The sequence below is a fragment of the Nomia melanderi genome, chromosome 1 (genome assembly GCF_051020985.1).
Source record: "Nomia melanderi isolate GNS246 chromosome 1, iyNomMela1, whole genome shotgun sequence".
NCBI classification, from domain to species: Eukaryota; Metazoa; Arthropoda; class Insecta; order Hymenoptera; family Halictidae; genus Nomia; species Nomia melanderi.
In genome coordinates, this window is record NC_134999.1 from 10,061,730 (window position 1) to 10,084,421 (window position 22,692).

The 22,692-nt window shown below is 28.4% G+C and overlaps 5 protein-coding genes across 19 annotated transcripts in view; 3 read left to right on the plus strand and 2 right to left on the minus strand.

Moving 5' to 3' along the window:
• The first annotated feature begins 58 nt into the window (after window positions 1-58).
• LOC116427708 (uncharacterized) lies at window positions 59-2,700 on the plus strand. Of its 10 annotated transcripts, none has more exons than XM_031978376.2 (5): window positions 168-303; window positions 848-956; window positions 1,044-1,164; window positions 1,316-1,708; window positions 1,960-2,700. In XM_031978376.2, the coding sequence occupies exons 4-5, from the start codon at window positions 1,344-1,346 to the stop codon at window positions 2,408-2,410; spliced, it is 816 nt and encodes a 271-aa protein (XP_031834236.1). In that variant the 5' UTR covers window positions 168-303; window positions 848-956; window positions 1,044-1,164; window positions 1,316-1,343; the 3' UTR covers window positions 2,411-2,700. The 10 variants fall into 10 exon arrangements, with proteins under 10 accessions (XP_031834232.1, XP_031834236.1, XP_031834241.1 ...); XM_031978373.2 differs by having other exon boundaries at window positions 173-396; XM_031978375.2 differs by lacking the exon at window positions 168-303 and adding an exon at window positions 408-471.
• Window positions 2,701-2,837: 137 nt separating this feature from the next.
• On the minus strand, window positions 2,838-5,531 carry Cog8 (conserved oligomeric Golgi complex subunit 8). Of its 2 annotated transcripts, XM_031978369.2 has the most exons (10): window positions 5,380-5,531; window positions 5,200-5,271; window positions 4,997-5,121; window positions 4,641-4,916; window positions 4,362-4,575; window positions 4,145-4,293; window positions 3,794-4,069; window positions 3,534-3,722; window positions 3,296-3,451; window positions 2,838-3,170 (listed from the first exon to the last, which is right to left on the minus strand). In XM_031978369.2, the coding sequence occupies exons 1-10, from the start codon at window positions 5,432-5,434 to the stop codon at window positions 2,838-2,840; spliced, it is 1,845 nt and encodes a 614-aa protein (XP_031834229.1). In that variant the 5' UTR covers window positions 5,435-5,531. The 2 variants fall into 2 exon arrangements, with proteins under 2 accessions (XP_031834229.1, XP_031834230.1); XM_031978370.2 differs by lacking the exon at window positions 5,200-5,271 and having other exon boundaries at window positions 5,380-5,526.
• Window positions 5,532-6,189: 658 nt separating this feature from the next.
• mRpL48 (mitochondrial ribosomal protein L48) lies at window positions 6,190-14,497 on the plus strand. Of its 4 annotated transcripts, none has more exons than XM_076370853.1 (5): window positions 6,190-6,367; window positions 6,459-6,536; window positions 6,805-6,938; window positions 7,006-7,033; window positions 14,420-14,497. In XM_076370853.1, the coding sequence occupies exons 1-5, from the start codon at window positions 6,344-6,346 to the stop codon at window positions 14,480-14,482; spliced, it is 327 nt and encodes a 108-aa protein (XP_076226968.1). In that variant the 5' UTR covers window positions 6,190-6,343; the 3' UTR covers window positions 14,483-14,497. The 4 variants fall into 4 exon arrangements, with proteins under 4 accessions (XP_076226968.1, XP_031834245.1, XP_031834246.1 ...); XM_031978385.2 differs by lacking the exon at window positions 14,420-14,497 and adding an exon at window positions 8,694-9,793 and having other exon boundaries at window positions 6,192-6,367; XM_031978386.2 differs by lacking the exon at window positions 14,420-14,497 and adding an exon at window positions 7,899-8,044 and having other exon boundaries at window positions 6,193-6,367.
• Window positions 7,360-12,659, minus strand: frtz (WD repeat-containing and planar cell polarity effector protein fritz). Its single transcript, XM_031978366.2, has 15 exons — window positions 12,328-12,659; window positions 12,025-12,154; window positions 11,780-11,957; window positions 11,515-11,708; window positions 11,291-11,391; window positions 11,077-11,191; window positions 10,781-10,990; window positions 10,521-10,684; window positions 10,323-10,430; window positions 10,039-10,247; window positions 9,847-9,970; window positions 9,609-9,778; window positions 7,840-9,539; window positions 7,643-7,775; window positions 7,360-7,573 (listed from the first exon to the last, which is right to left on the minus strand). The coding sequence occupies exons 1-15, from the start codon at window positions 12,408-12,410 to the stop codon at window positions 7,488-7,490; spliced, it is 3,705 nt and encodes a 1,234-aa protein (XP_031834226.1). The 5' UTR covers window positions 12,411-12,659; the 3' UTR covers window positions 7,360-7,487.
• An 815-nt stretch (window positions 14,498-15,312) lies between the features above and the next one.
• LOC116427693 (uncharacterized) overlaps window positions 15,313-22,692 on the plus strand; it is a 30,701-nt gene continuing 23,321 nt past the window's right edge. Inside the window, exons 1-5 of one of the 2 annotated variants that reach the window (XM_076370858.1) lie at window positions 15,313-15,979; window positions 16,396-16,596; window positions 16,690-16,875; window positions 16,982-17,053; window positions 19,373-19,672. In XM_076370858.1, coding sequence (XP_076226973.1) covers window positions 19,564-19,672 — 109 coding nt within the window. In that variant the 5' untranslated portion in view covers window positions 15,313-15,979; window positions 16,396-16,596; window positions 16,690-16,875; window positions 16,982-17,053; window positions 19,373-19,563. Of the gene's footprint in view, window positions 15,980-16,395; window positions 16,597-16,689; window positions 17,054-19,372; window positions 19,673-22,692 lie in introns of those variants that run through there. The other variant, XM_031978350.2, reaches the window with a different exon arrangement.

Below are 22,692 nucleotides of genomic sequence, written 5' to 3' on the forward strand. Positions count from 1 at the left end.
ATTAATAAAACATAAACACACAGTAAATAAAGGACTGTATGTTTTAAAAGGACATAACCTTATTCAGCCGACAGTAAAATCACGTGGAGTAAGCTATGTATATATATTTACATAAGTACATGACAATATAGAATTGTGTACATAATTTATATACTGATGAATTTCAGTCCTACTACTGTAGAAAACCACAATGTTATGTCTCCTGTCACGTGATGAATCTCTTATTGGTTCAGTTTGCTCATTTGCTGAATACAAGATATATAGAAAACTAAAATACAAGTATTTCATGAGTTTTCCATTATTGTAAGTTAAATGCATACTAAACACTTGTAGCTGAATGAATTTTAAGCATAAATATTCATGACATTATTTCTTAATGAATTAGTCGTCATTTAGGTAAAGTATAATAAAAAGTGAATATTGGAAAAGTAACGCGACCTTTTTGTCGTTTACTTTGTACTTGAACAGACAGTATATATTTAAATTAACGCATTATCTTTATACATGAAAGTGACAGTATTCTACTTTGGCAAAATCATTTACATAATATAAATTATATATAACATTCATACATAATTAAGAATAAATTAATAGAATATTCTAGTATACAATATTTCATTGCATTGGGAACATTTAATATTGAAAGTAATAAAAATACAGTGCGGAATTACATTAGTAAATTATTACAAACGTAAAAGCAAATTGGTTACATCAGTTCCGACTTTTAAAATTATTTATAACATGCATAAGATAAAACATAATCCCGAAATTATTTGTTTATATTTTTCCATTGCCCATTTATCTCAGTTTTTCATTATTAATAGTTGTTTAAATTTATTAATTATAGATAAATAAACGAGATGTGAAGGTTAAAAGTTCACTGTGTTTAACATGTAAACATAGGGTGTTGCATCCATAATGAAGTTATAATTTGATACAACAAAAACATTTTTTAAGTGAGTGCAACATATATTGAATTTAATGACAATTAACTCACATTAATATTATGTTTTCTAAAATTATAATTAATTTTATATCTGCAGTATATAGTTAAAAAATAGATACCTGTTAAAAATTGGAAAAGTAAAAACACTTAAAACCATTACTTGGCAACATTTATAAGATTGTAACATTATCAAAAGAAAATTAAATATACAACAAAAGGTTAATAATTTATTTATTCAAACAGAAGTAAAAAACAAAAATAATTTCTGTCGATACAAATATTTATTACATTCTTTTCAATATGGAATCAATTAAATGAAATCATTTCACAATCAATTGTTAAGCAGACTACAAATTAAAAATTTTTTAGAGTTGTACCAGTAATCGATGATGTTAATATGAGTACATCAGAAAAAGTTTCGAGTGTTAAAGTCACGTCAAAAGTACCAATTTTAAGAATAACTATAAATAAAATGTATAATAAACCTTATACATCAGAACTGGATGAAAATAAACTTACAGCAAATACTATTAGTAGCACTGACAATATTGTTAAAATAGAAGAAAATAATATGATTGAAAAAAGAGATACTAATTCAACAAATTGTATGCAGAGTGTTGCTTCTTCAAAACCTATTTTATTTAATTTAATACCTGTTGTATTTGAAAAACCTATTAAATGCAAGGATACCTGTACGGAAACAAAGAACACTCATGTACCTAAAGTTGCATATACCAGAAGAGGAGATTTATCAAGAGACACGTAAGTACTTTTATTGATAATTAATTCATAAAATCACTACTGACATTGTATACTTGTGGCAATTAAGGTTTTATATTCATTTGCCTTTTAAAAAAATCAAATAATGTATTAAACATTGTGTTTTATAAAGTATAATTATAAAAGTAACACAAAAAAAAGGATGATTGCAAACTTAGCGACTTAAATTTTAAAATTTGGATGTACTATAAAAGAGTTGACTGTATTGTGCTACTTAATTACAATATTTCTAGGCGTAATCAAACTATATCCGAACGAATCAAATATCTCCATACGAAAGCGCAACGAGACTGTGACATATTAAGAATCCGTTTGAAAGCACTAAGAGAAAGACACAAACAAGAGAAAATAGAAATAGCAAAGTTGGAAACATATTTAAGTGAACTTAGTAAACATAAATCAATCAATGTGATATCTGGAAGACATTTGAAAAGAAAAAAGTTATTTGTGTCATTGAAAGATACAGAAGAAGATGAATGTCAGAAATTACTTAGAAAAGTTAGGAAAATAAAGGATGAAATATTAAAATCAAGATGCCCTATCACAGCTGCGAAAAGAAATTTAGAACAAGTAAATGCATTAAATCATAATGCAAATATAGTAAATGAAGTACACAATAACAGTACTGTACCAAGTGATAAAATACAGAAGCCTGCAGAAAATTGTTTAAGGACAGATACATGATACTCATGTAATGTTAATAATTATAAACGTACATTAAGTCTTATACATATCATTACATATGATAAATTAAAACTTTAAAAACATAATATTACAAACATGAAATTGACATAATAATTCAATTTGCATGAATATTTAAAAATAACTAATTAATATAATTTAATACAAGGTAAACTCTATAGTATAATGGAATTGTTCATTATTTTTATTGAGAATAATCATCTATTTTTATAAGTTCATATTATGGGATAATATAAAATCTAAATGGTCAATAAAAAATATAAATATTTTGTTTCCAAAATTAATTCAATGTAAACATATATAAAAAAAAGAAAAAGTATTATATATGTCAATTATAATTAAAAAATTATTCTCTTTTATTTACAATTTTTTGTGTACAATGACATGTGAAATCAATACAAATTTACAATTATCTATCCTGTTTTGAAATATCATTTGGATTATTTGTAATATTATTATCTTCAGTTAATATTGTGTCTTTTCCTTGTTTCTCGTCAAATATAACTGTTTGTTCTGCAGATTTGTGTGATTCGGATACTTTTCCTTTTTCTAGTGGTATAATAGTTACATTTCCACCTGTATTTTCAGATGCAGAAGATATTTCATTTGAAGATTTTTGTAGTATTGATTGTATATTAGAAGTAGATAATGAAGGTGTAACAATGTCTTTTTCACTTTTTGAAACTGGTAATAGAGGAGCTAGAGGTTCCAATATTTTATCTCTATTTAAGTATGTAATTCCCTGTAAAAAGTGTATATTTAATATACGTTTATAGTTCGTAAGTAATATTTCTATTTTACTAGATAAAGGACGTTTTTTTATTATAAATATCTTTAAAAACGCACTTAATAACTTTATTTACATACCTCTGTTTGGAGTAAATTCTCTGAAATACCTAAATGAATTGCAATTTGATTTGGTGGAAAAATAACATGAATGCAATACTGTACATAAGGAATTAATTGTTCACTTAAACATTCTGTAAATTTTAACATGTTTTCTCTTTCTGCAGCTGCAAAAGCCTGTATCATAATTTTAACGAATTAATTTATAATTCTTTGAACAAAGAATTAGAATGTTACTGCCAAAAAAATAATAACTTACTTGTTGCTCTTGTTTGTAAAAAATCAAAATAGCTTTTGCAACTAAATATAAAGACTCTTGTAAAACATTTGTACAGAAGACAGAAAGGGCTACTGGTGGACAAAGTCGTATTTCGTTAAAAGCAAATATAAGACCGTTACAATATTCGGCTAAAGGATAAAATTCCACTAACTGTTCTGGTGGATTTTCCTATATAAAATAATATTTCATGAAATTGTTGTAAAATATATATATGCACATACATACATAAAATTACTTACAGACTTAATTACAGCGTTTACTTTTATATTAGTTCTCTGAATTTTATTAATTAGTGTAAATGATTCCATATCTTTTTCAAATTTCTTTGTTGTTTTGTGGATGCTGGATTCAAACTTTTCACCGATTACATGAACAAATATATCAGACATTCGTCCAGTAAAATCTGCACCCACTCTACCAAATGATAAACCAAAATATGTACACTGACCCAAAATGGAATCTATAGACGTTACTCCAGGTAAATCTTGTTCTAATGTTGTTAAAAATTGGGATATCTGAAATAATGATGTAGAGTAAGAAAAATAAATCAAACAGAACTGTTCAACACAACATCCAAGTATTAAGTATACCTTCTCTTCAAGCCAATGATAAAATATAGCGCATGGATCTCGACCTGGCATTATGAACTCATCATCATGAAACATAGCTTTATATTGTGTTATTATATTAAATAAATGTATCCTTGATAATTCTATTGTTTTTGTTATATGAAGATTGGCTGAAAACAGATATTTAATTATTAATTTAAAATACCTTTATTTAATTATTAATCTAACATATACTTACGATCATCCTTAGGTATAGCATTCAAGAGACTTTGAAGCCAACTATCGCGTGCTTGAAGAAATTTAATACGTAACTCTGGTTCTGTAAAAGCATCCATTGACCGTAATAATCCTACAAGTTGTAAGCATCTTGGAAGTGGTAAATCTCCTCTTAATGATCCAACAACTTGACCTACCATGCCTGACCAACTACTTTCAATTTCTGCCACTATGGACTACATTGTTAATGTACAAAATGAAATACATAATACAGTATATATATTTTTATAACATCGATTACCGATATAATTGGAATATCTCCATGTTTAGTTCCTAATTGACGTGCATATTGAGATAATTCTAATGCCTCGTTATATTGATTACTCCTTAAACATGATTCCATTAATTGAGGCATTTCAAGAACTTCAAGTAGCTCTGCATTTCTTGTTAATGTTAAACTGTTTACTCTTCTATGCGCATTTATATCTTTCGAAGCATCACAAAATAGTTGGCATTTTTCTACAAATTTGGGAATTTTCTGCACAAGTCCGTCAAGCCAACTTTCAGTTTGATTAAACTTGAAATTATATATTAAATATGCGTTAGTAAATCTATTAGTAATGTTATTAAATACATAAAAAATTACTGCTTTATTACTTGTTTAAATATTTCCCGGGAGCTTTCTGCAGTTTGTACAAATGTTTTATAATTTGTAAATACTAGGTCTTGTGTGGTGTGTAATACTGAATTTTTTTCATCGTCTAAATGATCAGGCTCTTTACCTAAAAAAATGGGATTATTTATAAATAAAATATGTTTTAAACGAGACAAATTTTATCAAAATGAAAAATTTATTTTACAAAGTTGATCAACATCATAACCACCAAGTTTTGATAAGTATTGATAAAACTCGGGATTTTCTTTCCATATCTCTGTAAAACAATACTTACATTGTATATTTACAAGTAACAAGAAACAGAAAATATGTTGTTAAACATATTTTAATATAATGTTATTAGTATTATATAAACATAAATTACCTCGTATGCCGTTCGGAAATACAAGATTTATAACATTTTCAGTTTCGATATCCATTTTTATTTAGGAAATACATTTATATTTTATTTTAAATTGTTTAATTGTCTTTACGTGTTCTGTATTACATATGCAAACACACGTTTAAACACACTATTCGATCTTGACAAAACGTCTCCGTTTAGTATAGCAATGCAATTACTGGTTGTTCAATGTATGCTCGATGTTACGGGATCTAACAGGAAAGATCCAATGATTTCAATGCTCGAATGGAATTGTTATTGCAAAACTAAGGACATAATGATTCAATTATTAATTCGAAAATGTAAACAAATTATATTTATTATTATTACTATAATTATTGATTTTATGCGTTAAACATTTTTGAAATACTAAACCCTTTCTTTTGTATTAAATATGAATTATGTGGTAAACTACTTATACTATTTTTATTCTGTACTTGCTTGTTATATTTACAAACTTCATTGAAATGAAAAATATATTTATTTGATATGAAATATGTACAAAAATGTATTCAACAAATATTTATTTATAGTATTATTTGTTGTTGTATATTAAAATGAATTCCAGAAATTCTAAATCGAAATAAGTGAGAAACGCTATAGAAACCGTATTTAAATTTTGAAATCGGTAATATAATTTACCTAGCCTACGAAAGTTTATGAATTGTTCCATCTTTTCTTGTGTCTCGTTTGCATTTCTATATGTGCATTTTGTCCGCTATGATTCGCCATAGAACTTCATGTAATAGATGAGAATTCTAGCTTGATAGTATCTCTTAGGAAACAAAATCTGCTGGTATTATACTATATATGAATGGTACATATATAGAATATAATCTGTGTATATGTGCGGTTACCGCATAAAATTTATCAATATAATATTTATTTAAAGTAACTAATAATAAATTTGTGAACTTATTTGAAAGTAGAAATTATTTTGCCTAAAATGGCATTAAATGTTATGAAACAGGTAAAATCGAGTTTATAGATAAGCGTAAAGATGTATTAACCTTTTTTCTCATTGTTATTTATCACACAATAATATAAAGTTATGTATTTAGGTTGCTACACATTATCATCGTTCGCTAGTGAATAAAGCTGTGAGATTTTATAGTATATACACACCTCCTTATCTATCGGTACATTGTTAATTATTATAAATAATACTGTACAATTTATTAGGCATTGATGAAGAGGTGATACTTAGAAGGAATGCAAATGCTTCTTACATGCATTTTTGACAGTAATATGCTATTTGCTAAAACAATTGCACTCTAATTAATCAATATCGTAAACAAAACGCATAGCGAAAGACTCCTGTTGCTTATGTATCATCCGAGGTACCAACTCTTCATCAACACATAGTACTTAATTTGTTCATACTATATTCGACTGTTTTGAATATAGATAAAGACTACTGGACCACAACTTTATCCTATATTACATATACAAATTAAGGGATACACATATCCTTTGTTGGAAAGTTTCCAGTCTTTCATTGCTAAAGTTGCAAATAATTTGGATATTGACGTTGATGAGAGGTACTTATATTTTTTTCTACATGTAATGTTCTGTATTTCAATTGTGTATCTTTTTTTATCTTTGCAGTTTTGCTATGCCACATCAAGAACATAAGGTACAAAAATACAAAATGGAATCCACAATAATTGATTCTGAATATATTCTTAGACTTTATGAAAGGGATACATTATTATCAAATATAACTTCTATAAAATGCCCTATTTTAATTAGAATACTAGAAGCATCTTTACCTATGGGTGTCTCTTTAAATGTAAATGTGTATGATCCTCAGATACAGAAAAAGCGTTATATACCAGACAAACTTTTACTTGATTTGAAATCTGAATTAACTGAAATGAACAAACCTAAAGAAAAGTAGATTTTGCATACATAGAAATAAAATATTTCAATTCTGTTCTATGCAATACGATAATAATAATGCAATTTTAAAAGTTTTTTTAATAAAAATTATGTACAAAATAGGTATATAGATGTGTTTACAAACACAAAATATATGTAAATACAGTTTCTTATCTACTTTCATGAATTTGATATCATCTTCTCCCTATTTATAAAAGTCCGAAGTGTACAACTTTTATTTTTGAACCATCGTCAGATTTTGAAAGTTCTTTTGCTTTATCGCTTATATCATCTTCTGTAAAGTATAATTTTCAATTATCACGTGTTTATAAATTATTTTAGTTGAGAGTATTATGTAACTTACTTGATAACGGTTGAAAATCTTTCAAATAATCTTCATTACCAAGGCACAGTGGAAGGCTTTCTGCTAATTCACGTTTTGGATCAGTTAGATGCACTTGTGTAATTGTAGATCGTTTTTGTTTATGCGATTGACCCTGCACAAAGTGTTAAGTAAATAAAACTAATGTTGATTAATAAATACAATCTTTTCATACTTACAGTATCAGGTACAAATATATGAGTTACTGTATCTGAAAACTTGACCTTTGGTTTTTCAGTGGATGTTGATGTTGCATCTGGGAAAGTAGAAAATGGGGAACAGGATATAGAACTAGATGTAGGAGTTGATATAATAGGCAGTGGTGGTATGTTTGAAGATATCTTAGATTCTTTACTAACACTAATGTTTGTACTATTTTGTGGCAATATTAATTTTGAATGTCTATTATCAAATCTATTTTGAGTACTATATGCAGAAGAGAACTTCGACGTATTAAGTTTTGTATTATTACTAGAAGAATGTATATTATCACAACTTCCATGGAATGAAATGTAATCAAGGTCATAATTGAGTCTATATCTAGAAGGCTTAACGTTACCATGTTTGTAATGAGTTTGTAAAATGTTAGTTGTAGAATTTTGTTTTTGAAGCAAATGGGTTGAAATATTTCTTGCTCTAATAGGCGAAAAAGTTTGAATAGGTTCATCAATATCCGCTAAACCAGATGTACTTCTAGATAGAGGAAGATTTTTTTTCGGAAGATTATGAAAGTAACTGGTATATGAAGTTGTTAAAGAAGGTGGCGGAGGCGGGATATTAATGTCTCCCAATTTCTTTTCTGCGAGAGATTGCTGTAACTTCATAGTCTTGTGACTTTCATCATTGTTGATGTTTTTCACAGTGTTACTACGAGAATCTTGTATTTCATTGTCTAGAAAATTGAATGAAGTTGACATGAGATTAGTGTGATTACTATGAAAACTGGAACTTAATTTGTTTGCTGTGGAAGAATCAGAAAGTGTTTTAGATGTAAAGTCATTCATTGTAACTGATGATTTCATATTTTTTATAGAAGTTGAAGATACAGTGGAGTCAGTTTCACCAGTCTTCAAATTATTAAAGGAAGTATCGTATGAATTTGGAATATTTGTACCAAGTGTACTAAAAGATGTTGACATGATATTGCTGTCAATGTTATCTAATGAAGATCTTAATAAACTAGATGGAACATCTAACGCAACTGTTTCATATATTGGATTATTAAAAGGAGTTGACATGAAGCTATTTTCTTGCGTTAATTTAGTCGATACTGCGTTATTAGATACAGTATCAAGAGAATACTGTATTTCATCGAGTATAGATTTATTTTGTGCAGTATCTATTGAATTATCAGCGAGTCGATTAGGTACAACAATTTTTCGTTCATTGACAGACAAACTTCCAAATGAAGTTGTCATTAAATCATCAGAAATATTACTGAACGATTTTATACTATTCGTAGAAGTTATTGCAGATGTCTGTGTTGGATGTGTTGCATGTGTTTTATATAGAGGTTTGTTAAACGATGTCGTTGCAAAGAAGGTATTTAAAAGTGAAAGGTGAGATGAGTGATTATAAGAAGATGTAGCATTAGGCATATTGAAAGATGTTGATACTAAATTACAGTCAGTATTTTCAGTAGATGAAACATCAGAGAACGATGCAGGTAATAAGTTTTTGTTAAGATTATGTGGATCAAGAATTGGTAAAGGTGGAATCTGACTTTTGGATTCTTTCTTGTAACTATAACTTTTAGAATGCTTTACATCAGTCTGATTTTCTTTAGAGGAATTTTCACTCTCATCACTGTAAGATTTTTCTTCTTTATCACTCATTGAATCAGAACACAGTGAACACGATGCTCTAGAGCATGTGGAATCTGAAAATTTTCTGTTATAATTCTTATTGGGAAAAGGAATATTCTATAAAATATTTAATGAATTCTTACGAGAGCTATTGCAACTATTTGATCTACTTAGTATACGTTCAGCATTTTCTTTTGCCGCAGTAGCCATTGCCATATCGTTTACAACTAATGCATAAAAGTGTATATCCATAAAAAGATCATGATCATTCAGATCTATGGCAAGCCTAAAGGCTTTTTCAAACATTTGGTATCTGTATTGAGAATAATTAATATTATTTAAAAAATAAATTTGTTTTAAATATAAGAATTTACATAATACCGTAATAAATGATAAAAAAATCTTCTTGTCAGATCTCTTATTTCATCTCCATATTCTTCTTCAATAGCTTGACTAATTGGTTTAACTGGTACATGGAAACTACCCAAAGCATTTTGTATGAGATCTGAAATATTTTAATTATGTAATATTTATGGTAGTATACGTTAAATTAGGCTTTAAACTATATCTTACTTTCACGTTCTGATGTTAATGGTAGTTTAAATAAATGATTCAAAATTTGATTCAGAGTATGCATACATGCACGAGGATGAGTATCCCAATTCATAGATAGCAATAAAGAAGTTGCTTGTTCAACTTGATATAAAGATAAATATCTTTTAGCTAACACATCACCGGACAGAGAATCTCCTTCCAATAATTTTATTACACCTATAGGGCCTCTATTAATATATTAGATTCATATTACTAATTTTTTAATATACTGTTTACTTAGTAAAAAAGTATTAGTAACATACCGTTGGAAAATTAATAGTAGAAGAGAATTTCCATGAGTATGCCAATCAATATAACAATTTATGTCATTCCTTTTATTCCATTCCATGCGCAGTAACGCTGGTTGTGTTCTGTATTATTCAAAAATTTTGTATTTTAAGCATGCATAATCATATTAATGATAATTGTTATCTTATGAAATATGTGAATTTAAAATATACCTAAAATATGATGACAAATCTAAAATATTGGCTGGTGTTACATCTTCGCTTAGCGTCTGACTTTTAACACATGACAAAGAAATATCAAAATGCTGGAATTGACCCTTATCGTTCCCAATAATAAATATTATTCCATTACTATGCCATGATGCTAATGTTGGTATCTTAAAAAGTTATATGATATTTATGAACTATTTAATATATTTTTAAATGACGTTTATGCATTAAAAAGAACTTGTATATTTGTATATGTAACTTACAAAGCCAGCTTTTACACTGGTAGTAGTGGCTCTGTTTTGATCATAAATTATTACAGAACCATCTATGCAACATAGTAGTAATAATTCCTGATTAGGAGAAAATTTTATACAACTTGTGTGTGTAGGTAAAGGCACAGAGGTTACCGCTATTCTTTGCAGTTTATCTTGTTGGGAAACTTCATATGTTCTCCACTCGATAGTCACCTCACCCTATATCATACTTACATGTAAAACTTTCTGTTACAAAATTAATGCTACAAGAATAGTGATGATACTAAATGTTGCAGAAAGTTTACCTTTCTCGATACTTTTTGTTCTACCGAATGGATAACATTGTCATGACATGCGTCAAATATTATACATAAGGGATCAAACTCACTACGTATATAACAAATTAATTCTAATTTTAATCTGAAAATAAAAATATCTCACATTCAAATGCTTCTATTAAGTGAGGAAATATTGAATATTAAAAACTTAAATGAAAAGTATAGAAAAGAAATTTTGTACCCTATTATACGATAAAGATGTATATTTGCACGATCGTGCTCTTTCACAGCCGGACTCCACGGGTACACCTCGTTCATTGTAGATTTCCACCAAATTAGTATCTATAATGTTCAAAGAACAGTCTCGTAAACTATGTATGTAATTATAAATAATTTATAAAAAAAATGAAACTATTTTATTTGATCAGTCTTTAAAAGATTTTGAATAAATGTAAATATATTTACCAAGTCATTGCACTTATTAGTTTGCACTTTTTTATCCGATCTACGTCCGTTTGGACCAAATAGATCAATTGTAGATAATTTTGGTTCAAGTTTATTAATTTTATCGAAAACATGTTTCTTAGATCTTGTAAAATGTAGAAGGCTTACTTGATTATCGTTGTAGATACAAAGTATATAATTTTTAGTAATTAACACTATAAATATAGATAATAAAATATTTAAAAAATTTTATAATGTATATATATATTAAAAAGTTAATATTTACCATCTGATATATATTCAGAAAGTTTTCCAACAAGATATTTATCAAAGGTTATTTTATATATATCACTAGTAGCAACATTAACTTGTATTTGTATTAACAAAGCATTATTTAACATTAACTGTAAAACACAATCATCGTACCATTGACAATATATAATTGAATTGTCTTTTAATTGATCCTATAAAATTAAAATCAAATAAAATATATAAACATTAATATACAATACTGATTCATTGTAATATTACCTCTAAATATTTAATAGAATCTTTCAATTTATTTCCTTTTTTATTTGTTGGTACATATATCATACCACGCTTCTGACTGTATGATCTTTTCCCTTCTTCATGTAAACTATCAACACGCTTATCATGATACCTATGATAAGAAATTAAAAAAAAATTTTATCATCTTTAAATACAAGTATTTTATAAATGTATTATTAAATTTAACACAATGTTTTATAATACAAATAATTAGTATCACCTGACTTTGGTGATATATTTAATTATTAGTATTATTTTTAATGCTTGTAAAATAATATATCTTACCGAAATGCACCAAAGTCTGTACTTTTTATGTTAATATTGTCATCGAAGCTCCATAAATTTACTTCACCCAATAATGTAAACATTATAAAATACAATTACTTTAATACCATTGAATACTGAACATGAAACTGTATATAAACAAAGTCACAATACACTTTGAAAAGGTTATGTTGTAGTACATAAGAGAAAACTATCACAGCAAGTAATTCAAATACAAACGAGAAACACAAAAAAAAACACTACACTGTTTAGATTTACAAAAGCGGAGACTCGTTCTTCACCATTTTGTTGCAGATTTCTATTTTATCGATATCATTTAGTTAAGGATTCAATATAATGTTATATTGTTTCATTTTTATATTTAAAGAACAGTTAATTTTTATATTTATTGAAGTATCTTTAATACGTACAAAGTCGTTCTAAACAAGTTTTAAAATAAGAAATGAATATTTAAAATTTGAATTTAATTAAAAAAAAAACAGTTGTTATATATAAACGAAAAATTTAGATCTAAATACTGACGTATCTAGAGTTTTAATACTTTTATTATTTAAATGTGTTCTAAAAATTCTCATGTTGATTTTTAAAAAATTTATAATGCAAATTGAATAATAAAATGAAAAAGTGACTGTTGTATAAAAAATATAATTTTAATGAAAATTCTTTTTCAAGGAATTTAGAAAACTTAATTTTAAGAAATAACATGAATATTAAAAACAAAAAATTATTGGATAACCGTGTATTTATCCTAATTCAAAGTATTCACTACATTACACAGAAATAATATTATTGTAAATTTCTTACAGCGATTACTGTCAAAAAATTAATAAATCACAACAAACTTAGATATATTTAAATATTTCATGGTAGTATACAAAAATATATAAAATATATAATAATTATATAAAAATATGTATTTTACCAACTCTTCCATAAGTACCAGTTTGGGATCATGAAATATTCCTGGTTTTTGAATATTATACTTAATGGCAAAGGTATTGAACACACAAATATTTAATTAAATTACCTGTTTCAATTGCTTTGAGTTCAATTACATCATTTTTAACGTATACATAGATCAATTATTCGTGATTACTGATAGTTCGTAAAATTGCTTGCAAGTGAAACAAAGCTTACTGAATCGTCAAATTGTTTTTTAACGAATCGGTATACGAATTTAATTGTCGAGAGTTACCTTTCCAGCACTCAAGCACGGCTGATAAACCGATGAACGGTCCAATAAATTGTGAGAATATACCATGTGTTCTTATAATAATGCTTTGTTTCGTATTGCCAATGTACACAAGATTACATTCGTTGCTACTATATCATATAGCAGTTATTACGGCGCATATTCCAGAATTTCTGCCTGAAAGAATTTTAACAGAAAATTTCATCTTTAAAATAATTAGATATTATTTCGATTTTCGATGCATTTCGATTTATAGTTTTTCTTGTTTATTTAAATTCACGAAAATTGCAGATACATTTGTCAATTTTACTATAAATGTATCTACATTTTTCTGAGAAATAATACTTAACTTTGTAGAGCTTAATCAATGCGAAACATTAATATGCTTTTAGTATTTTTTAATTAAAAATTCTACGATTGATTAAAATAATAATTTTAACATACTGATTAATAATTTCAATAATATATTAGAAGTAATATACCTCTTATTATGTAATTAAATAAACAATTGCATTAGACTTAATAATAATTATCATTTATTTAAAACATAGAACAATAATTGTTGATCGAGCCAACCATTTACCCGTTAACAATATGGTTTTCGCTAAGGTGTGGGAGTGTATGTTTTCATTCGCAAAGCTTTGCAACTTCAATATCAAAATATAAAGGAATCTCGTTACATCGTTTTGATTTCGTTTGTTTTAAAACAGAGTAATTGTAATAGATTATACATTGTTGAGCATTTGTAACTGAAGAGCCAATTAATAGGCTTGCAATAGATAAAGTATTAATTGTGTATAATATAAATAATAAATAATTCTGTCCATGTAAAACAGTTATTAAAATCAAATGTTATTCAAATACCGGTTACCTATCGTTTACAAGAAGTTTTAACTTTAGTACAAGGCATCATACCAGAAAAGTACGCAATTGGAGGATATCTGCTGTCAAACGCGAAAATAATCGGAAATACACCCATTTCTGCTAATGATTCCTGTTACCGACGACATCGACAGGATGACACTATTGTTTCCTTTAAGACTTGATGTCTCGTGGATATTGAAAGTGGTATTTATAAAAATGAGAATATTTATAACAATATTTAAATATTATCCAGTAGCAGGAGTAAAGAAACAAAAATCTGATTTTACAAGATTTCATTAATTTTATTAACAACTAAATTCCATTAACAGTTTTTATTGGTCTTTTCGCTTTCCGTGCTCGATATTTGGGATGTTAAAAGAACTTTATCAATTACAGAATAAATAATAATCTGTATAGGTCTACCATATATTAGAAATCTCGGAGAAGAAGTAATTATTAGGGCCTTACAATATAACAGGGAAGTCTGTAGGGACAGCTTTGCCGCCAGCAGTTTAAGCCCGACCCATTTTTATGTTGAATGTTCATTTAATATTTGCAGTTATTAGGTTGCATTTCTGTCTGCCATGTTTTGAACTTTCGTGCTTATGTGGATCCCTACACTGTAAAACCTTTATAAATCTGAGGAGTGGGATGGCTCTACCGGAGAAAGGGGAATAAGTAGTACCTGATCTGCTAGGTCTCGAACTTTTTTTCTTTTCCTAGACGCGTACAGTTAGAACTATCTATAACATGAGAACTACCAAGCATTTAACACTAAAACTACCGGACGGGTCAAATTGATTCATTTCACGATTTTTATTTTGCAAGTATTTAAATTATGAGAGTGTTTTTGTGAAAGATTTTCATTTAAATTCGCGTATTTGCGCAGATGCAAGACTAGGAGACCCTTCGAATCTTAAGAAACATATTGTTCTAATTTTTATAAAAAATTGGAAATAAGTTTCTCTGATTGCTCGGTAGTTTTAGTGTTAATATAATTAATATGTATTCCTTATAGGAACTGTAGCAGTAGATTTTTTCAGATTCTTTGTGTATTCATCATACTATCCAAGTGAAACTATTCTTCAAGTGATTTCGGATATCTAACACTTTTAAAGTATCAATAATTGCGAAATAAGAAAACTGAAATCTGTCATTTCGTTGAGTGCGGTAGTTCTAATATTAATGCTTGATAAACCTCTACATGGCCCTTAGAGAGATTAATTGTAAGTTTCAAATTGACATTTTGAATTCCGTGATGATTATCAATGATTTGTGTTACGAAATTGTTAAAAAAAGATTAAAACACGATTAATTTCACAGCGTAAATACTTTTTAATAATCTAAGTAACTAGATAATAGTATAACGTAAAAGGCGGGAAAATCCGTGAGTTTATAGTTGATATACGTTCAACTAAGTTTGCATCAGAAAATATGAGGGATCTTTCATCTGTGCCGAGAAAAGCTTCGCATTTACGTTATGAGGCAATTCTAGTACAAACTATGGATGGAAATTGTGTGTAGTAATATATGAGATAAAATTGATCGAGAAATGCATTCGGTTTCTAAATAACTTGATCGTTTCAAATACTCTCGGTAAGCATTCGTTAACAAATAGTATTATTTTTTACGTTTCGTGCATTGTAATAATTACCTCAAATCAATGTAAAATAAAACATGTAAGAGGAGATTCACGTAATGTTTTATTGACGATGTTTACACGATCAAGGAGCATTGAATTTAAACTGTAAAACTAGCAGCACGGAAAGAATATTTGCCATCAAATTGAATCTTCGAATGAAGCTTTCCGTGCCAATTAATGAAGCGAAAGGGAACATTTAAAATTAACAGAGAAAAAGATTTGCGAGAAAGGATGATATGTGAGATAAAATTGGCTCTGTGGATGTATAAGCTTTAAAATTGCTATTATATAACAATAATCTTTGTACAAAAATATAATTAAAAAAAAAAACAAATAAAATGGAATAAATATATGAAATTAATGTTTGTAGATAGTTTTTTGTCTCGCGTAGTGTATAATGGAGAGAATGCTATTTCCTGTGGATTCTATGTTCAGTGTTTCCATTTATCCGAGCTTAACAAGCAAGTTCTCCAGTGTGAAACTTTCAATGTTTTCGTGGAACTTAACTCGAATGTATCGCATGGTTATTTAAACTTCCCAGGATTGTATGATGCGTAGTCAATAGAGGGTGGTGAGTTCATTTCTATTTATCACTCTCGGTATCACTTGTTGCATTTCTATTAGCAAAAACGAAATAATACCATCGTTAAATATTTTCGTTTAGTATTAAATATTAGAAGAAAGTCTTTATAAGTAAAATTGCATCGACGAAGGAGTTTGCAACGAAGTTTCATGGAAGAAAGTACGTTATTTAAAAAATCCACAAAATATTTTTGATTGATGACAAGATATTTCCTTCCATGGTTACACCTACAGTTGCATCGTCAGTTTCTGTCGGGGCATGCACATGGTAAGCGGTAATCAAACACTTTACTCTTTTTAATATAGAACTTTCTGCTACTTTAAACAAATTTTTCTTTTTTCACTTCGTTCTTCCCGGAGTTCTTCCTTCTCAGATGGTGCACATGGATGCCAGGATTAGTGATCAGCTGTGCACTTTACATTCTTCCACGTCGATGATAAACAGGGTTAGTGGTTTCAACGTGATAACGGTTCGATTATAAAAATTACGCTTAACGCTATAGTTTATCAGTCGAACGATGCACTTCTTCTTCGCTCAGATACGATCAACCCTTATTTTTTATGCGAAGTGACGTAGAATCTTATAAAATCTTCAAGACAAATATTTCGATCAATTTATACGAATATTGTTCCAATTTTTCGACGTTTTCAATTATATTTTGTAACTGCTTACTGAAGATTTTTAAGATTATTATTCATTTCTTAATTTACATGATTAATTTATGTAAATGATTATAATTAAGAACACGAGCTTTTTTCTTGCAGTTGGAGATAAGAAAGAATTAAACGGAAAACTCTGTAAACTGATTAAACAATCATTATTCGATGTGTTTATTAACTAAATTTTGTAAATACTTCGCTGCACTGTGCATTTTCATACAAGTTCACACCTCCTAAAAGAAATTTCATTCTCTTTTTGTTAGTGAGTTTTACAGTTTTATTATACAACGTTGTACTATTGCTACCATCAATTTTTTATGAGTTTAATTCAAAACGGCTTGCATTTAAACAACAGATGATCGCAACTCATATTTGCAACAATATTAACTTTTCCCTTAGTGGTCGGTATATTGGCCATTTCCACGGAATTTGAGAGATACCCAAAACAATAGAAAGGGCATAAGTAATGGCATATGTGTCACAATAAAGCAACGTACAGTTCATTCCGATACCAATGCGACATTGTCGAATCTGACGGTTTTAAAATATGGAATGATTCCCCATTCACTGTAATTCCACTGCCAAATAAAAACACGGGATGTTTTCAATTGGCGAATGTAAATCAATTTTCATTGGCTGAAGATTCACTGCTGTGAAAAGGTTGAAAACGATTGAAAAGGAACTCAAGTGTACTTAAATATCGTTTTATTACTATGAAAGTAGATTGTAATACTCTGCAATAATGATTTTCATTCATTTACTTCACAACACATCTATACTCCACTCTATCCAAATACTCAAATTCAGATTTGAGGAATTAATTTAACTCCTACTATTACGATATTGTGTCGTGATGAAAATTTTCAACCGAACTAGACAATTGTAAATGTTACTTACTTACTTCTTATATAAATAAAATGTTACTTGTCTTATATAAATGAAATATATAAATATGTTTTGTATAAATGAAATATTATCAATCTTTAATTTTTAGAATAAACATAGATATAAAATAAGTATTAACTTCTTTTCTTTTGATTGTCTGGAAAACACCTATATAAAACAAAATTGAACCACACTGAGATCTTTGCTTATGGCTGACAACTTAAGTGCTAATCAGCTGTCAGCACATGTGTTTCGGTTGATTACGCAGCTGTAAATTTTTGTTCACAAAACTCATATTAAAAAAAAATACATATTCAGGGATGAAAGGGTGTCAGTTCGGCAGGAAGGTAATATTAAAACTAAAACTACCACATGGATCTAAATGGCCCATTCCTGATTTCATTTTGTAATTATTAAAAAGATAACAAATGTTTCTCTGAGAAATTTAACAATACATGAATTGAATTATAAATCAATTAAAATCTCAATAGATGCACTCTTAAAATTTCTACAGAGAAATTTCAAAAAGTCAATTTAACTGCTCTGTAGTTTTAGTGTAAAGCCCAGTAAAGCAATCATAATGTAACAAGCTTTATACAGGTATAAGGACATCGTTCACAGGTATTGCGTATTAACTACCCAAGGGAAGCCAAAAAAAGAAGAAAACACAAACATCGAGATAGTCTGATGATATTTAATTTGAACGAAGTCTGGAGAGAGAGTTACTCGAAAGTCTGTTGTCAGCAATTTAGTAAAATACATTTATGTTGTTAATTATTTATACAATATTTCCTTATAGTTTGTTAAACACGCGAGTTGTTGTAATCCCCACACAGTTTACTATATATTAACTATAACTATATAAAACTATATAAAACTGTATAAAACTATATTATAAGACTATGTAAATCTATATGAATATATATAAATCTATATAAATCTATATAAATCTATATAAATCTATATAAATCTATATAAATCTATATAAATCTATATAAATCTATATAAATCTATATAAATCTATATAAATCTATATAAATCTATATAAATCTATATAAATCTATATAAATCTATATAAATCTATATAAATCTATATAAATCTATATAAATCTATATAAATCTATATAAATCTATATAAAGCTATATAAAGCTATGTAAAGGTATATAAATCTATATATGTACATATATATGATCAGTGCGTGTACGAACACCACCCACAGTGTCTGCGTAGTCAGCATGCTCCATGGCGATGTCGACTGCGCCACTCTGGTTTCCACTCCCGTAAAAGAAGGAACGCTCGACGTTCCCTTCGTTCATTCACAACCACCTGCTCGCCGAGGAAGCATCTACCCCTCTGGTTCATCTGACTCTTCGACCCACCGCCGACCAAGTTCAGAGGAAGAGCTCGCCGATGGACAGAATGAGGAGCTACAGGACTTCCGGTATCCCACTGACGGTCGGCGTTTCCGTTTGCGCGCTAATCCTCCTACTCTTCGCCAGTGGCACTACCCACGCTAAACGTGAGTAACTGTTCGTCGATTCGTTCTTAGTGACTTGAAGATTTTTTCGTCAGACATTATTTTCTAATGAAATATTAATACATTGTTGACCGGAAATTTTACGCAGGAGTTATTCTATGCCACCGATCACTATTCCGTAATTAAATATGAAAGTGAAACAATTTAAATAAACTTCAATGCACATTATTTATACCTAATGAATTGAAATGAAACTTTGGACATATGGTTTACATAAGTTTTAATATTTTACTTTTGCAATATTCTATATTGGCTTGCATTTCAATTGAAATGGCTAATGCAAGTGCAAACACGAGTTAGTTCATGACCGGTCAACAATGCATTTTCGCAACTAACATAAGTATATAACAAAGAGATAGAATTATTCTATTTGAAGATTTCATTTATAATTACATTATATGAACTTTGCTATCGAATATCGAACATTATCATTTTACTGCATCAAACCAAACGGTGACTGTAAGTCACCTCCCGACCGCAAAGGGTTAATTATTCGTATGATTTTTACACGTTTAACATGTTACAAACATGCGACGCCGAACATTTTCTAGTTTGCGCGAAGAAAATTAAATTGCTTTCACATGCGTTTGTACTTAAAAACGTAACGCATGGTATATACAAGGTATGGAAAGTTGTCGTGTTATTTTCCTTGCGCTTTAATTGCATTTTACGAAAAGATTTGCCACGTTTAATAAAGTATTGTGACTGTGAAGATGAATATTGAAATAAACGTTGGTTGCGAACGTATTAAAATATAGTAAATGGATTAAACAAAGTATTTTACGTAAATGTCGTATATGTATGGTATTTTAATATAGCCAAAACGACAATAGGATACACTATGAGATAGATATATACTCAAACTATCGGACGGGTGAAAGTGAACCTCTTCAGAATTTTTATTTTACAAGTATTTAAATTGTAAAGGCGTTTTTGCGAAAGATTTTTTTATTTAATTCGTATATTTGTACAGATACAAAACTGGTAAAACCTTCGAATTTCAAGAAACGTATTGTTCTAATTTGTAAAAAAAGTCGGTAAAAATTCATTCTAATTGCTCGGTTGTTTTGGTGTTAATATCATTATAGCAACGGTAATTAACAGCGTCACATATATGTGACGCGTGGTCGCGAACGCGTTAACCGTTCGAGAGCCACGGGACTTTGTAAAAACCCGGCCGAAAAGTGGCGAGCGCCGCGACCATGCTTCTTTCGTTTCAGCGGTAAGCGTCTAAGCAGGTAATAAAAAAATGAAAATGAATGAAAGAAAAATGAATAAGCAAACTTAATTTGATTCTAAGAACCGATAAGTTAGCACTTTTAGGCATTGTAATGATTAAACCGATTGAAATACCAACAACCTGTTCCACCACTTATTGTTTTCAACGATACCACTCTCGATAATAGTATAATTCGACAATTCACCGGTGAAATATGTTTCAAATGTTAAGCTGAATGAACGTTACAAATTCATAAGGGGACTTCTTAAGTGGTGATGTTTAAAATCTTCAGTAGCTTAAGCCAATGAATGCAACGTTCGTTTATTTTTGATTGCGCACTGTTTTCGATGATATAATGTGATTTAATTTTACAATAGAATTTTAAATGCCAAATTAGATTGACAGTAACGATTTTTTATGTGAAGGACTTATTGATTGATTAGGTTTAGAATGGTGTTTGTCATTATCAAGGAGAAACGTTCGTGGACGCTGGGTGTTTTCCTGGAATCATGCTTGTGGAATTGTAATGTTTATTTTATTACTGTTTTAAAATTTATTGTGTGCGAGGGTATCCGTTTTCTTCTAAGATATTTTATTTTTATTATGTCGAAGAAGAAATTGAGAGGTTCTTCATACGATCCCAACTATGTAGTGTGTTTTTCGGTTTAGAAAGTTTCAGTGAGAAATGCATGGGCAGTAAGCGATGCATTTATATTTAAACGTCTCTTTTTTTTAAATTGGATTCACTACGGAATGCATTTGACAGTTTTTTGATTCGTCGTAATTAGACTGAGGATGCTGACGCATTTGTGACGAATACAAATGCAAAGAATATGACGGTATTAACATTCTGATGTAGAATGATAGAATTTAAAATTTCATTATTTAGCTCGGTTAACATAATTTCTTAAACATTCGATCGAGTTTTCATTAAACACTTGAAATTTTCAATTTTTTAAAATTATATTCTTAAAATTGTAAACAATAAAATTGAATATTCACAGTAATTTTAATTTTACCTTTAACGTAAATGTTTTTGTTCCAAGTGTTTGATAAATGTAAAATAACATGATAAATGGGTACGTAAATATTTGAAACAGTGAAAACCTAAAAATTGCACTGTGAAAATGTGTTTATTGTATACATTTGTAGCGTTCATTGTGATTTCATCTCTTTTTATTTACTTTCCATTTAAATTTATTTAAAATTTCATGTCGTAGAAATGCAAGAAAATCTTTCGAATCATTTGCTATGGTACAAACAAATACGTTAAGAAATATAGAAAGCTAAATAAGATATAGAATATGATATATAAAACTATATTTACTTTAAATTTGTTAGTAAGGAATCAAACAATAAATTCGAACGAAATGAATCGTTAAAAAATTCAGTACACTTAATGCATTTTATTTAATTATACGTATATTCCATTTTATATACGTTAAATAAAACTTTTATTGAAAATTAGGGGTCGAAAGAATGGGCCAGATAAAAGGAGAAATGACAAGAAGATAAAGGTCAGGAGAGTATCCATGTTGATGCATTATTACGCATGCGGAATCTCTTTAATTGCGCTCTTATAACATTCTATTTTTTGTTTTTTAATTGCACAGCTTTAATTACTGATCTTTAGCATCAAAGATACTTTGTAACGAAACAGTTCGATAATAATACCTTCTGATCTAACATTTATTTTCATTACTGCCTTTGGAAAAATATAATACTGCTTGTAGCAACAGGAGTTAATCAAAGCGTATGTTTTACAATCAAAATTAATAATAAA